At 40.3% G+C, this 16,012-nt stretch overlaps 3 protein-coding genes across 4 annotated transcripts in view; 2 read left to right on the top strand and 1 right to left on the bottom strand.

Annotated features, from left to right (window-relative positions):
• The window catches only part of LOC146473643 (E3 ubiquitin-protein ligase TRIM45-like), a 70,111-nt gene that overhangs the window by 40,076 nt on the left and 14,023 nt on the right, over nucleotides 1-16,012 (bottom strand). The window lies entirely within an intron of this gene.
• The window catches only part of LOC146473640 (uncharacterized), a 71,949-nt gene continuing 56,069 nt past the window's right edge, over nucleotides 133-16,012 (top strand). The window contains exon 1 of the mRNA XM_085118348.1: nucleotides 133-554. Coding sequence (XP_084974474.1) covers nucleotides 269-554 — 286 coding nt within the window. The 5' untranslated portion in view covers nucleotides 133-268. The remainder of the gene's footprint in view (nucleotides 555-16,012) is intronic.
• LOC146473645 (uncharacterized) lies at nucleotides 6,806-15,064 on the top strand. Of its 2 annotated transcripts, none has more exons than XM_085118358.1 (6): nucleotides 6,806-7,087; nucleotides 8,407-8,492; nucleotides 9,613-9,795; nucleotides 10,266-10,508; nucleotides 12,370-13,398; nucleotides 14,503-15,064. In XM_085118358.1, exons 1-6 carry the CDS (start codon nucleotides 6,862-6,864, stop codon nucleotides 14,710-14,712), a joined length of 1,977 nt encoding a protein of 658 aa, XP_084974484.1. In that variant the 5' UTR covers nucleotides 6,806-6,861; the 3' UTR covers nucleotides 14,713-15,064. The 2 variants fall into 2 exon arrangements, with proteins under 2 accessions (XP_084974484.1, XP_084974485.1); XM_085118359.1 differs by lacking the exon at nucleotides 6,806-7,087 and adding an exon at nucleotides 8,125-8,315 and having other exon boundaries at nucleotides 14,503-15,062.

Below are 16,012 nucleotides of genomic sequence, written 5' to 3'. Positions count from 1 at the left end.
AAATCACTGGTTGTCACGGAAAATTATCTGCCCAAGCTTTCGTTCTTCTCTTCGATTTCTGTGCGCTTTGCTACTGCCCCGTGGTTTTTAAAATTCGTGAAAAATATTAATGTTAGTTTCTTAGTTATTTTTATAGCAAGGACTATACACTGGGGGAAGAGACTTTGCGTTAGTAAAATTACTATTTTCGTGTACTTTTAACAACCGAGGATTCCCGGAAAAGGCTACGTCATTTCCTCTTGTAATTTCGGCTCCTGGGAGAAAGCAGATGTGGCATCTCATTTCACATGAGGTTTGCAGTACTATGGCTGCCAACGGCTGTGATACCGAAAGAATTGCGCCCGGTTCAGTGGTTGTTCGAGCATTCGATGAGATTTGTGTCATTAACCCGACAAGTTTTTCTCGAACTATACTTGTTACGGGCTTCCAAGCGTCAACAACACCGGAAGATCTAATTATTCATTTCCAGCGTAAGAAATATGGCGGTGGTGATATCGAAAGCATTGCAGTCAGTAATAGAGGAATCGCAGTTATAACTTTCGATAAACCTGAAGGTGAGATAGGTTATTATGTTCAGTTTCTGGCAAACTGACTTAGATGTTATAAAACGTGGCTTTCATTGTAGGAAATGACGGCCTTGTTGATTTGAATATTTAATTTCAAAGCCTCGCAGATCGTTTTTCGGTTTCGCTTTCGAAACGTGATGAACGTTTTCGTTGTTACAGACTTTGTTAACCAATAAACATATTAAGGTTACATCTACAAAAACAATTAATGCACTTTTTAACGTCATGCAGTGGATATCAAGACTATGAAGTCTGAGCTTTCAGCACGTTGTTAACAGCAGTCTGAGGACACGTAAAGGGGATGCACAATCTGCGACTTAGCCAGCGAGGCAGACATGTGAGGCACTCAGGTTTGCCTAAAGAACACTCCGGTTAACCTAAAGAGCACTCCGGTTAGCCTAAATAGCTCCCCGGTTAGCTTAACGGTTAGCAGTTTATGTTGGGGTTGTTTATGCCTCGCATGCCTCGCATCTTCGAAAGTCGGCCTCGCATGCCTCGCATGCCTCGCATACCTTGCATGCCTCGCTGGCTCGCATATTGTATACACTCACACGTAAATAGTACCACAGATCTCAAGCATCAGACCAAGTGGATGAAATCCATGAACGAAGATTTGTGTGATTTTATCGATTGCTATCTATTTTATCTATTGTTCTACAACATATTATTTCGCCAAGCTCGATGCTGGTAAAACGACTTGGGAAAAGATCACGAGATTGAATATTTTGCCATTTTTTATGCTGCGCTAGCGATATTTTTGGCACCAAAACGTGGGGAAGGGCTGTGCCCCCCAATTTTTTGTTTAGGTGGGGGGGGGGGGGGCTATAGCCTCCTGCCCCCCCCCCCCCTGCTCCACCGCCTATATGCTAAGTATTGTTTCTTAACAATTGAATATTGTTCGACTTACAGAAGTGTATTGTTAAGAAACAAGTTTGCTTGGAACATTGGCTGTCAGCGTGAAATCAAGCGGGTTTAAATTTGTTTATTAATTGAGGGTCTCAGACGCAAATTAGGCCGGTGGAGAAACAAATATTGTGAAAGTGTGTTTAAGAAGCAATAGGGTAATTGAAAGACCGATTTAAAACTGATATGTTAATTATTAAGGTAAGGGTTAATTTTGTATTTTAAAGAAAAGTAACAAGGAAAAATGGCAATTGCCAGTTACATATTTTTCGGGATAGCCCACATTGCTTCTGAAGCACGATCTATTGATCTCTCGCCGAAAACGTCCACTACTTATTGGCCGTTGTCAGTTGTAAACTCGGGTATTGTTAAAAGTAAATTGTTCTTGTCAGACTGAAGAGAAGTCAGGAAAAAACTTCAGACGTCAGCAAAGTTCGCGTTAACGTTATGCAGGTTTTGGCTGTTTTATGCTAATGTTGGAATACTCCAAGAAGACTGATATTTTGCCTCTGACACTTGCCATACATATCAGAAAGTTATCTTAATAGATTTGCAAAATTGCCTAACCCGGAACTTGAACTGACATGCAGGTCAAAGGGAGTGATTTTGGCGGGGAGGGGAACCGTAGGTGGGTCGTTCTTAGTAAACAGTGTATTATAGCCTTGATAATCGTGTTTGGATGGTCATATACTCGCTGTAATGATGATAACCACAAATAAAGTAATCTAATCTTTGTTTATATCTTTGATTTAATTTATGGATGAATTATACCTGAAAAATCATTCTCACGCCACGTTCCGGACGGTTATTCGCCCTCTCGGGCCTGTTTGTGGGAAGATCCAGAAAAGTTGGCTAGGCTTAAGGCGGACCCCTCTGCCCCAGACCACTTAACTCCATATAAACAGGTCTTACTCATGAACTTGTTAACCGAGCTGCCTGAGTGAGTGAATCGGTGTGTGTCAGTTAGTTAGTTAGTTAGTTAGTTAGTTAGTTAGTTAGTTAGTTAGTTATTTAGTTAGTTAGTTAGTTAGTTAGTTAGTTAGTTAGTTAGTTAGTTAGTTAGTTAGTTAGTTAGTTAGTTAGTTAGTTAGTTAGTTAGTTAGTTAGTTAGCTATGTCAGTGAAAAAAAAGAAGACTTTCATTAGTATCCTTGTCAGACCGTACTCAAGTTCTTCAGTAGTGGTTCGACAGTGTGACGGCCTCTGAATAGTCCATTTTAAAGCTAGCTGTGTGCTTAGGGAACTATCAGAGTGGAAGCGGCTGCCTTTTTTACAAACCTCAGTGTTCTTTGATATGTAGATACAAACCCACGACCTCCCGCACGGTAGTCCGATGCTCAATCAACTGAGCTAACCGGTCGGCGGTACAAAGAAAACAAAAATAGGCCATTTTCTTAATAGTGTCATTTTACTATAACTACCAGAATTCATTTAAGGCTGGTTTCCATATGATCGCGGATCGCAGATCGCAGATCGCAATAAGGTCTGCGATCCTGCGATCGTGATCGCATCTTTCATGAAAAACAGCTTTACTTATAGCGGAGCAGTTCTCTGGAACAGCCTACCCTGTCATGTGAGAGAAGCTGAATCCCTTAGTCAATTTAAAAGATTAGTTAATGTTCATTTTTAATGTTATACACGGCATTCATGAAAAACAGGTTTTAGTTAGATTAGTTGTAGTAAGGTTTTGAATTTTGTTTAGGATAGTTAGGTTTTTTCTAATTTTTATACTCCTGATGGATTTTACCGTGTTTAAATAAAGATTTATTGATTGATTATTGAAAGGCTGGTTTCCATATGATCCCGGATCGCAGATCGCAGATCGCAATAAGGTCTGCGATCGTCTGCGATCATATGGAAACTACTTCTGCGATCGTCTGCGATCCTGCGATCGTGATCGCAGACGATCGCAGAAGATAGAACCATGTTCTATCTCCTGCGATCGTCTGCGATCAATTGCGATTGTTTGCGATCTGCGATCTGCGATCGTCTGCGATCATATGGAAACCAGCAGGGGCAGATATTGGGGACGAAGAGAAAGTCGAAATTAACGGACGAGAAAATTTGACGCAAAAAGTAGCTTTTCCTCCCTTCTTTCTCTTCGTCGAATATTTTCCTTCCTGTTTCGACTTTTTCCAACTTTTTGTAGCCTTGAGTAATTTGATGCGCGGGTGCACGACGGCCATGTTGGAGGACCGAAACAATACAATGATTTTCCTTTGGGAAATATATTCTATTTTTATGCAAATATCTTCTATTGTTTTAGTCCTCCAACATGGCCGCCGTGCACACACTCTATACAAGTAAATGAGACAGAAACCGTACCACAAATACCACTGAGGACCCCTCCCCGCCGGGGGGGGGGAGGAGGGGGGACAACCGTGAGAACTGCACGATGTCGGGGGAAATAGAAGAATATTGAAGCAAGGAAACATTTTACAATCCCGAACGATTTCATCTTGGCAACCTTTGTTGTGCGAAGTCATGATGGTTTGGAGTAAGCAAGGTAAGATGTGTCTCGGACGATTTAATAGAATTTCGAATTTTGCTAGAAGCTTTCAGTTGCGTGGTGTTAAAGTTTTTGATCTAAGAGTTGAGACGTTTGAAAACAGAATTTGTCAACAATTTTACAGCGTACGTGTTCACTGACAATTACGCGCTGTCCAACTTTATCAACATCGGAAAGCTGCGATATATGACGCTAAAAATATAAAAACGCAAACTTTAAACAATCCTGACAAATCAGTTGATAGTTTGAGGTTCCTTTTCTTCCTTGATCCTCTCAGATTGTTACTTAAAACAGTGTTTCAAGAGGTCTGTTCCCTAAAGGGTCCGCTTCTGCTTAGGAGAGGTACGAGCCGGTTATAAATGTATAGATTAGATTACAGCAGGTTATAAATGTGGATGGAAATTCACTAGAGAAATCCTCTGGAGGAGGTTTTGGAAGTTCAATTGTAAACCGCTTGTCGTCCTTTGGCACGGTTATCGGTTACAGCCTCCCGTCTTTCTAATTGTAAGAAACGACCGCCGCATTTGAATGAGCGCGAGGCACCATGGGAACTTGAAATCCTTTGCGCGCGTGCTAATTTGCAGAAAGAAAGAGGTGTCTGGTACGAGGAGAGGGGAATTGGCTCATCTCCGGTGTAATAGCCACAGCTGACGTCGTGACTGTCACTGTAACACATAAGCATGGTTTTCCTGTTTTCTGTTTTGTTTTGTTTTTTTTCCGGCTCCTCTGACTCTCGTAGTTTTTCTGGTCTCGTGGTTTTCTGGTTCTTTTCGGTTCTTTTGGTTCTCGTGGTCCTCCTGCGTTCTCATTTCCGGATTAAGCGGAAGTGAAATTTAATGGCGCACATATACCTTTGCCGGTCAGCGGTATTGGTTGATACTCGAGCGAGTAAATTGGAATCCGGTCGTTTCGATAGAAAGTGGTTTCGATATAAGTCGATACGTTACAAACAGAAGTCGTTTCGATACATATCAAAAGTCTATTCGGTACGGTTGAAGTCGATTTGATGCAAACAACTGTATGTATAGAAAGAACTCTAACTAATAAATCGACGACGCCAGTGTCATTGGTCTGATTTCCCGAATTATATTGTTAGTTTCAATATGCAATGTTTACTTATTCCAATTACGCTTGCCGAGTCACTTTTTCCACATGCAGGAGCCAATTCTGCCACACGTAATAAATAACGCGACGCGACTGATTGTCTGGAATAATGTCATTAAAATCTTCTATTAACTTAGTAATAATAATAATAATAATAATAATAATAATAATAATAATAATAATAATAATAATAATAATAATAATGTCTGTCCCATCAGATAGAAACATCGCACTGAAGGAAATCGAAAAGAAAAGCAAATACAAAGACCTAAAACTAGAAATACAGAGAATGTGGCATATGAAAACCATAGTGATCCCTGTAGTTGTTGGTGCGCTTGGTACAGTAAAGAAGGGGATGGTAGAAAACATCAACAAAGTATCAGAGAGAGCTACTGTGACAGAGATTCAAAAGATCTGCATGCTAGGATCTGCGCGAATCTTCAGAAAGTTGCATAGTGTCTGAATAGAATGATTGACTAGAGTGACTGATGCCCCAGGTGCATGGTTTGCGCCCGGCTGATGCACAAAATGAACAGCAGCAAAGACTGTGATAGTAGAGACAATAATAATAATAATAATAATAAGAAGAAGAAGAAGAAGAAGAAGAAGAAGAAGAAGAAGAAGAAGAAGAAGAAGAAGAAGAAGAAGAAGAAGAAGAAGAAGAAGAAGAAGAAGAAAAATAATAATAATATAATAATAATAATAATAATAATAAATGTTATTTAATCAGGGTGACCTCTTTAGCATAGAAATACTGATATCAATAAGGGCCCTGCAAAAAAAAAAAAAAAAAGAGCCTAAAAAGCCTAAACACAGCCGTTAACTTTAAAAGTAATTAAAAAAACTTGTGATCTATATAATATCATTAAAAGGTTTGGTCCATTATAATAAAAGGACTTCCTTGCAGTCTCAGTTCTCACTTTGGGAAGGATTAAGTTCTTCCCACTTCCCCTCGTCTTTTGGATAGTTCTAAAAGCCTTGAAATAATCTTTAAAAAACATTGGGGGTATGCATGTCACGCCTCATGGAAGGGAAGCCATTTTAACAGCCATAATAAATCTCTCGATTTCTTTTGCATTTGCAGTCCATTGTTGGCTGTAATAATCATTCACAAGATTTACCAAACAAATTAAAAGCTTATCCTGCAGTGTGAAATATTTACAGCCAAACACGAGCTTTAAATTTGACCTCGCACCGGCTAATAGAAGTTGCCTCTTGCGTCATATAACCTTTGTTTGAAAAGTAAAAGTCACAAGTTATCTGAGAAAGTTACAAGTAATGTAAATCAACCAACACAACAATTGACATTAATTGGCACCGCTTACACGGCACCTAGAAAAAAGAGATGTGATATTTAGTTTTAACCTAATTGGAATACCAAAAGCGCAGTATTCCAACTTACTAATCAAAGCAATGTATTCGTTTTGTATTTAAAAATACAAAACGCTGACAGCAGACTGATCTCAACAGCGGAAGTGACGAGGTTGACAGAATAAACAACAAAGGCTAGAGTAACTGAAATATATTTCGGTTTGCAATACAAACCTTCCTCGGGGCTAAACGAAAAAGAAAAATGACAAACATAAAAGGATCGTTACAAATAAAAATTTAAAATATAAAATGCGTGACAATGATTGGTTGTTTAGGACTAAGTTACAATTACAAGTGTGAGACATGTCATTCCGCGCCGCTGTGCAGTCAGACCAAACGATCGATTGGCGCTGCATACCTGTGTTACAGTGCTGTTACACCGGAGATAACCCGGAGAATTTCGAGTAAAATGACCAGCTTATTAGACAAAATCGTGTCTTATGGGCCCGAACTAAAGGTTTTTACCAAAGACCAAGCGGCAAGGAGTGTAGTAGTTGAGAATGTTCCACCAGAAGCTACAGCCGATGGCATTGTTAGTCATTTTCTACGGCTGAACGATGGCCTTGGAAACATCCATCACGTACATATTCCCGCCAGAGAAGGAACGGCTGTCATCACTTTTGAAAGCAGCGAAGGTTTGTCTTTTGATCTCAAATTGTGTGATCAGTTTAGACGAATTTTACTCAGAATTATTTTATTGTAATGAGTTAGGCAGTTTAAGCATGAAGTTTGTCACGTTCCTGACAAGAACAATGCCCTTTAGAAACACTCAGGGACTATTTGTTCTTTTGTGTTTGTAGCTTTGTTTTTGGCTAGCCGCACGAAGCTTCTTTCATGATTATTTCGTTTAGGTCAAAGACATGTATAAAGAGCCTTTTTCTGGAAGCACGTTTCTCAGTTGCGTGGTGTTTTTCAAACTGTAAGGAGTTCACGGAGCTACTTCTAACGGAGGTTCTTAGAGAACGTGGAGTAACTTGTAACTTGTTTTTCCGTTTCCTTAGACTTAGACAATTGTATTCTTTTTAGTTTTCACCGCAAGTGTTGTAAATAGACGGCTCAGCCTGATCATAATAAACGCATTAGTCTTGCTGCCCTTGCCGTGTACTTCACTGTGGTTGACCTGGCGAACTCCAGTACACAACACCCCGTGTCTGCGGTACTGGGAACGCGACAAAGTTACTTCCGGCTTCGTGGCGATCGGTCGGTAAAAGCCCCGAAATTGGACGCACAAAACCCAACTGTTTTTTCTCTTCGGATATCTTCTTAACTATCTGATTTAATAAAACAGCAGTGAAATGATTTAACTGAAGCAAATTTCAAAACTCTACAAAACGGCGGCAGAACCTGTAGAATTTCGAATCCCGATGCAAGTTAGAAAGTGGTGGTGGTGGTGATGGCGGGGGAGAGGGGGGGGGGGGGGGGAGAATGATGAATCATTCAGAGAGTTGGGGGAGGGTTGAGAGAGATGCAGTCTATCCCTTCCCCCCCCCCCCTCCCCCCGCCCCACCCTCCCTCAACTCTCCCTTTTCCCCTACAAAATTGGAATGACAATACGGCCCGGTTCCGGTTCAAACTCAAAAGGTTATCTATCTACTGGATTTTGAATGTTTTGTAATTTGGCCATTTGAGAGATTCTAGTACACTTTTCTGTATCTTATTAGATTCAATTACATGCTGACGTTTCGAGTAGTCCTTCCTCAGACTAGCCTCCTTCGCAGACGCTCGTTTGCCTCGCTACGCAATCTTTCCTCTTTGGGGAAGAAAGATTGCGTGATGAGCCAAAAAGAGCGTCTGTGAGGGAGGCTATCGTCAGACGGATCGATTTGTTTGTGATTTCGCTGCGGTTCGTGGCCGAGATGTTAAGTATGTCCAACAAGTGTGTCCAGTGAGTACACAAGTTATTCTAATACTTTTGATTCATTTTTAATGTTTTGTTTCGTCGTTTCTTTCATAGTCATGGAGAGAGTTCTGGAACACTCTCAAAGGCTTGAGGGATCAGAATTAAAGCTTCATCGTTTCATTTCAACAGAATCTCCTGAGGTAATTAAAACGAAGCAATCGATTACAATTTTTCCTCGGAACTGAATGTATTTGGAGTAAGTTCATGTATATATTCATCGAGAGTCTTCGGTTGGTCATTTTATTTAGAAGTAGTTATAATACTTGTCGCGAACGTGAGCTCGTGGAGTACTCTCGAACTTTGCACTACTCGCTGTACATATTTTCTCGCTCTTTCAAATTTCCAAGGGTCTATTTTTTATAGTACCATGAAAATACGGTTTTAGAAACAAGTGTTAACACAACTAATTTGAATAACAATGTCCTATGTGAGCGAGACAATGTACACTCGATTGCAAACTAAAACGTTGACACCTGAAAAGCATAAACCATGAACGATGAGACCTAACGGATTTGTGGGTAGTGTTTAAAATTGGCCCTTGTTTGCTGACTTGGACACTTTAAGGGAAGCTTGGACAGTTTCCATCATTCACCACGTGCAAGCGTATACATAAATTCTAACCGTAGGACTATAAGACAAACAAACGGCGAACAGAACGAACTAACAGGACAAACAGAAACGCAAGAGAACGAACTGTCGATTCATTAATTATTCCTACGCAAGTAGTATTTTCCCAACAATCACATGAGCCAGGAAAATCTCAAGCGCACGGTATTGTATTGGTTTCTAAAATTAGATTGAATTGCAAAATCTCTAGGTAAATGCATCAGTCACAAAAGTTTCGCGTCACGAAATCTGCTCCTATACAGGTCACGTTAAACGTATTACGTCATGAAATCCAAGATGGCCGCGCCCGGGAAATTTAAAAGGAAGAAAGGTGACAATCAAATTCTGTTCTGCCCTACACAAAAAATTTATTTCCATTTTTCGTTTCCACGAAATTTGACACGAGGTTGTATTTTCAACAATTTTACGTTAATTTACTTCAAAAGTGGAGGTTTCCTTTAAGTTGGACCTGATTTAGGTAAAGTGAGGGGAAGACTACTCTCCACGGCGGTATTTTGACAGACCTGATTTATTCCTCCGAGTTTAGATAAACCAGCGATCTCTAAAGTTAAACCATAGTTTACAGAACTGCTGGGACGGGCCAAGGTGCTTCTAAGAGATTAATTAAGATTTATTGTTTTTTCGTTTTTGTAGGTTTTTCAAGAAGTAGAAGGGCTCGTTGACTTTAATATGTTTCACGTGTTACCTCAAATGCTCGAAGCCTTCAGGGAAGACACGGGAGTAACATATCGCAAGGGACCGAAGAATACTATTCTGTCTGGGACGTTCATCCAGATTGAAGCTGCACACACACTTCTTCAGTTCTTTTCTCTTAAGGTGAAAGTAGGACATGACGCCATTCGTTGTGGTGATAATAAAACAAAACACCCACTTTCAGACCGAAATAATCAACACCTATATGTGATCCGTTTACACAGCAAGACAATTAACAGCTCAAACTCCGTACCCTTTTGAGCAGCACATATCTATATAAGGAAGTATCTCAGCCCTGGGCTTTGGTGATACTTTGAAATGGGGAAGTTTTTGTTATCTCTCAAACCAAAAATGTCCAACCATTAGAGTGCCATCTCTTGTTTTCTCTATCCTCCCCTGGCAAGATAATATATACCATAACAAAGCGTGACCTATTCAGATCATGATTGTGGCTACTTATGCTTCAAACCGTGCCGTGATATTTCTACCCTTTGCTTTACGTGGCATACTGAGAAAACAGAATGATGAAAGTTTGATTTATTTCCTATAACCGTGATTTGTTCAAGTGAAACGAGTGTTTTCCTTTGTTTCAGAGGTTTGAAGTGGGATTGGTATCGGCAGAGCTTTGCCAAGAATTTGTGAAATGCCTCTCACGCGAACAAGTTGCAGTTCTGTTGCGCAAGGTCGCAGCCCAAACTGGCATTACATGGATTGAATCAGCCGACTCTTTTGTTATGTCAGGAACTTTTAAACAGATGAAAGAGTCCCGTAACATGTTGAAGCAGGTTATACATAAATCCAATGATGTAGTGGTACTTAACGAAATACACGAAAAGGTACGGTACCTAACGACAGGAATGATAGACGGAGATGTTTTGTGAGTCGCTCAGATGACGTTTGAAGCTGTAGTACGTTTTAAACTTATTGCGCTATATCCCGTGCGCTTTGTTCTTTTCCGGCAACAGAGACTGTCCTAACTTCAAAGTACATGAGTAATAGCCATAACATTATTTGACAGGAAGCACCAGGGCCATCGGTGGATTTGAGAATATGCGTTCGGATGGCGTAAATCCCCTTAGAAAATCAAAATGAATTGTTAGGAAAGTTGCGTTTTTGTTGGTATTTTGTCATCTGAAACTTGAATAACAGGGGGGAAATTCCCCCCAGAGACTTCCCCAGAGATAGTTCCAACGGTCATTGGCTAGTAAGGGACCCCGTGGCTTTTATTAAGTTCAGTAATTGCCTGCACAGGATACATTATTACTGAAATAAGTGGATTTTATGCGGGAGCCCTTTTGTTCGATCACTTTTTACAGCCATTCTAAATGTTAATTTTTTAAACTTCAAGTGGTCAGCTAGATCCGTTTTGCATTCCACAGAATGGACAAGTTGTCGTAAATTTGGTTTAGATCTTAGAGGCTTCGAAGAAATTAGGTTGTGTTAAAGTTGTCGTGTTTTTGTTTGAGTCTTTTTTCTGTGAATTTACATCGCAGCTCTTATCGCGTTCTTATCCGTTTTTAAACTCTTTCTTTTTTTTAGGATAGATTTCAGGATAAATTTCCTAAACATCAAACTAGCAACTTTAACATCAAAATAAGCTAATAATTCGCAAAATGCCTCTGGCAGAACATAAAGAACTGAAGAGGTGAAACAAAACTACTACCAGACAAACGACAAGTTTTCATGCATATCCGCGGGAGTGAAAACAAGTATTGAGCTAAAATTGACAGAAGAGATTTTTGACCTTATTTTGAAGTACATTGCGCGTGTCTTGACTAAAACCCAGAAACCAATCCAAATGTTTCAACTCGGTGTCGGTAACAGTGAAATGCATTCTCGACTGAACTGTTTCATATCCCGACATCAGTAATAGACTTTGTTTATAGCCTAGAAACCGGCTGCGGTTTTGCGAATGTAAGAAGGTATAATTTTTTTATCGTATTTTTTTCCTGGTTAGAAAGTCCATCCATGTAGCCTGTTGTTGTTTTGCTTATTCCTTTGAATGGCCACGGAACTTGACTCCAAGCAACAAAAAGCTCTTTTTCCAGTTCAACATGAGAAAGAAAACAGTGAAAGCTGACAGAGCTAAATATGGAGGTTGCGAAAACTGCGCAACGACTTTGCAGCATCATAACTTTCCACAACTGTTTTGACTTTCTCCGACAACAAATAACTGAACTTTAGACATTTTTCGGGTACTATTTGAACCATATCATACTGACAAAAGTGACGCGGAAAGCAGCTGAGAAAAAAAATTCACTTAAGTTAAAAAATTACTTACGTGTCTGAGTACATATTCGTAAAGTGTAAGCTTTTTTCATTCATTCAACTCAGTATAGCAACGCACGCAGCGCCACCGTTTTGGGGCCTTTTTGACTTTACTATGAGAGTCATGTGATCAATGTGCCGCTTATTCTAACTTTCCCCGTCTTCTTTCAATTGTTACCTTTTCGTTGTGAGAGTGTAATTCCTTAATTGTGGGCACCGAGGATATATTCCATGGCAGAATTTTAAAATTTGGACGCCATTTCTCCACGCGCGATCCTGGCCATTTACACGCGTGCGCGCACGCGCGATTGCGCAATTTTTTCTAAAAATAGATTTTTTGGTACAACACATGGGGATAAGCCCACAAGTCAAAATGGCATTTTGTTACGGTTTCCATCCCTGATCATGGCTCCTGTCTTTACTTTTTAGTGTGTGGAGGAAGGTTTTACTGCCTTCACTGAGCAGCAAAGATTGGAAAGTGAACTCGTGCGCATTCGTAAATCGCTCGATGATGAAATACGTTTACGCAGCACGAAAGAGCGAGATTTAACGGAGAAGGAAAGAACTGCCGAACAGCTACAGAGAAGTTTAGAACAAGAGCAACAAGAAAGATCAAGGCTGGACAAGGAAATAAGGCAAGTGAGAATTGCTTGTACTGAGTTGGAGGAAAGGCTGCAAGCTGAACAGCGGTCAAGTCAATCCGTTCAGCGTGACCTTAGTGAGCTACAGCGTCGTTTGGAACAAGAACAACAGCAGAAGGAAGCTTTGGAAGAAAGGCTGAGAGGCTTTGAACTTCAAATGGAAGAAGAAAGAAGGCGTCATTTATCTGCCGAGAGAGAATTGCAGTCAGCTGTGTCCGCAGCAGAAGAAGCAGTAGCTGAGTACCAGAGTCATCAGTCACGTGACTGGATCATTCAACGGGAGGAGATTGCGTTAAGCGAAGACATTTTAGGCGAAGGGGCTTGGGGCAGTGTGCGCAAGGGCATATTTCGTGGTTGCCAGGTTGCTGTTAAAGAAATCCACAAACTCATCTTGTCTGATTACAATCGTAGACTTTTTGAACGTGAAATGAACATCGCCTCGTGTTGCCGCCATCCAAATCTCCTGCAGTTTATTGGTGCCACAAACGATGATGACAGTCCCTTGTTTGTTACTGAATTACTTGACACTAGTTTACGGCACGTCTTACATCAGCGTGCTTTAAATTACGAGGAAATAATCATCCTTGCGCTGGATATCGCAAAAGGATTAAACTACCTCCATCTTTGTAAGCCGCGACCAATCATGCATCGAGACATCAGCAGTGCGAACGTGTTGCTATGGAGACGAGGAGAGTCATGGAGAGGCAAGCTGTCTGACTACGGAGCTGCAAATTTCATGCGTCTGAGCATGACAGTCAATCCAGGAGCAATAATATATGCTGCCCCAGAGGCATTTACTCCTCAACAAACATCTAAGGTAAAAGGAGATCTTCCTGGTTTTAACATCAGTAAATATGATAACAGTTGAAGGTAGGTTACTCTTTGTTTGTGTGGTCATTAGCCTGTTTAACAGTGATTTTTGACAGTCTTTCTGGTGCTTGGATTCCACTTCACAATAACGAATACGACTTTAAAATTGGTCTTTAATAATACAAAGTAAAGCCAGAACTCTTATTTTTCTATTAGAGTATTTTTGAAACCGAAGCTTTCAAACTATAGTATTCATGAAAGAAATCAAAGGAATAAACCACTTCCGTGAAGGAGGTTTGGAAATGTGATCTTGATTATCATAAAATTTGTGAAATTTTGCTTCGAATTTCTCCAAGAATTATTAATGGTTTGGAAAACTATATCGAAAAGTCGAAAGAGTATTTCATCCCATTTCATCCGATTTCCGTCGAAGCTGTACAAATAGCTCGGCTGCGCCTGGTTCTTTCACTACCACTTCTCAGTGTTTGGAACTGAGATGAAGCACTCTTCCTCTAAAATCCAGATCCATCCAACAGTTTTGAAAAAACAAGGAAGAAAGCGAGTCCGAGAATAGAAATCATCGCAGAACCAAGTTTTGGTTTATGCAAGATTTAACGAAGAAGATATTTCAACTCTATTCCATTGTCATAATCATGTCGTGTCACAAGGGTGTTACACTTGCAGTATTTATACCTAAGATAATTAGTATATGGTACACAATGAATAATGTCATTAGAACAAGTCTAATTCTCTGGAGTTAAGACCTTGATTGTAGGCTTCAAGTTTTTTTTTTATGTAGAAAGCTTCTAGAAAACCAAGCCGTGATCAATTGTCATTACGATCTATTATTTCACTGTTATTGTGAACTGCCTGGTAAATATGGTCATTAACACTGACATCAATTAAACAATTGCTGGAATCAGGGAGCCGAAGAAACTAGCTAATTCTTTAAATCTATCACAATTATCACAATTAAATAAGTGTCTGAACATAGGTTGTTTAGATCTGGTGGCGTGTTCGCGGTGATTTCAATTCTCGGACTCGCCTTTGTGCTCTTCCGCTAGTTTGTTATATTACATACACCTTTATTTCTAATGCTTCATTTTGCCAGGTGGACGTGTATAGTTTTGGTGTGCTGTTGTGTGAAATGTGCATCCGCGAGCAACCTGATCCCCAAGAACTCCACAATCAGATTAACCGAGTGAATGGTGTTCTCCGAGGACTGATTCAGCGATGTGTCGAGAGGGATCCTGAGGCACGCCCTACCATGAGTGATGTTATTTACGAGTTGGAGCAACAACAATTAACCACCACGGTATGATTTCTCGCAGAATTTTGAAAAAAGTACACTCTTAAGCAATGGTATAGACAAAACTGAATCGAAGACTATTGCATTGGTGTTGACCGTTATGAAACTTTTATAAAACCTTCAAGAACACCGCGGGAACCCCGTTGTCTGGGGATCCTGTACAAAATGGTGAGTTTAGTTGGAAAGTGTAGAAGGTTCCCGTAGAAATACAAGAAAGTCTTTAATAGGCCATTTTACAGTTGTGTGCTTAGTGGCCTGGCCCTGGATTGTAAGCGAGGCTGGGGTTGACCTTGTTAATTTGCAATCTCGTACCCAGAGTCTTCAGGCTTTTTGGTCAGCGGGGCAACGCCGGGAAGACTCTGGGGACATCGAATTTTACTACCGCAGGATTTCTGCGGTAAAACAATGGAAACCGTTACGGAACAGCCAATCAAAAAATTGAATTTTTGCGATGTCCCCAGAGTCTTCCCGGTGTTGCCCCGCTGACCAAAAAGCCTGAAGACTCTGGGTACGAGATTGGTTAATTTGATACAAACCTCACTGCTTTTCATATGTAAATGAAAACTAGTTAACATAAGAACAGCATGATCTACATATGAAAAGCAGTGAGGTTTGTATCAAGACAAGGTCACCCCCAACCTCACTTACAATCCAAGGCCAGGTCACTTAGCACACAACTGTAAAATGGCCTATTGCAACCCTGTGAGGCCGCAGTAGGAATCCTAGAAGCACACTGGACCATCGTAAGAATTGAAGGAGCGGACAACGCCGTAGAATCCTTAAGAAAATGATTATTGTGGCTCATCTGTAGGAACTCAGCATCATAGTCTCAATTCTTCCCCCGAGGCGTTTAGATTTTGTGTGACTACTAGACAGAACTTTGTATAGACGCCTTTCCTTTTTGTAGGAATCAAGGACAGTAGTTCGTCAGACTTGAGTAAATATGGGCATACAGTAAATCATATCTGGACTATATAGCATCCTATCCAATGCCAAGTACTACACTTGTGAAATATTTAGCTCGAGTTCCAGACTGGGAAAAGTTTACCTCAGTTTAGTTGCAGTATTAGACTTAGCACCGTGTTTGGGTACAAATTAAATGAATGGGACCTTAATCATAATCTAAACCATAACCGAAATTTCTTGTAAAACAATATACATTAACCCCACGGGAAGCCTGTACTTGCTCCCATAGAATAATTCGATCGGAACTTAAGTTAACCTCGTCTCGGTCCATAAAAATGCAAAAAAAAAAAATAATAAAAATAAAAAAACAGAACCAATATCCAGCCTTCCTTACCTCAAGCACCGT

This window comes from Pavona decussata, unplaced genomic scaffold (genome assembly GCF_977016875.1).
Source record: "Pavona decussata unplaced genomic scaffold, jaPavDecu1.1 SCAFFOLD_93, whole genome shotgun sequence".
Classification (NCBI taxonomy): Eukaryota; Metazoa; Cnidaria; class Anthozoa; order Scleractinia; family Agariciidae; genus Pavona; species Pavona decussata.
This window is presented reverse-complemented; position numbering and strand designations above follow the sequence as displayed.

Coding starts and splice junctions, on each gene's coding strand:
- LOC146473645 (XM_085118358.1), top strand. CDS start 6,862: ATGACCAGCTTATTAGACAAAATCGTGTCTTATGGGCCCGAACTAAAG. Junction 7,088..8,406: donor CACTTTTGAAAGCAGCGAAG/GTTTGTCTTTTG, acceptor TTTCTTTCATAG/TCATGGAGAGAGTTCTGGAA. Junction 8,493..9,612: donor TTTCAACAGAATCTCCTGAG/GTAATTAAAACG, acceptor TCGTTTTTGTAG/GTTTTTCAAGAAGTAGAAGG.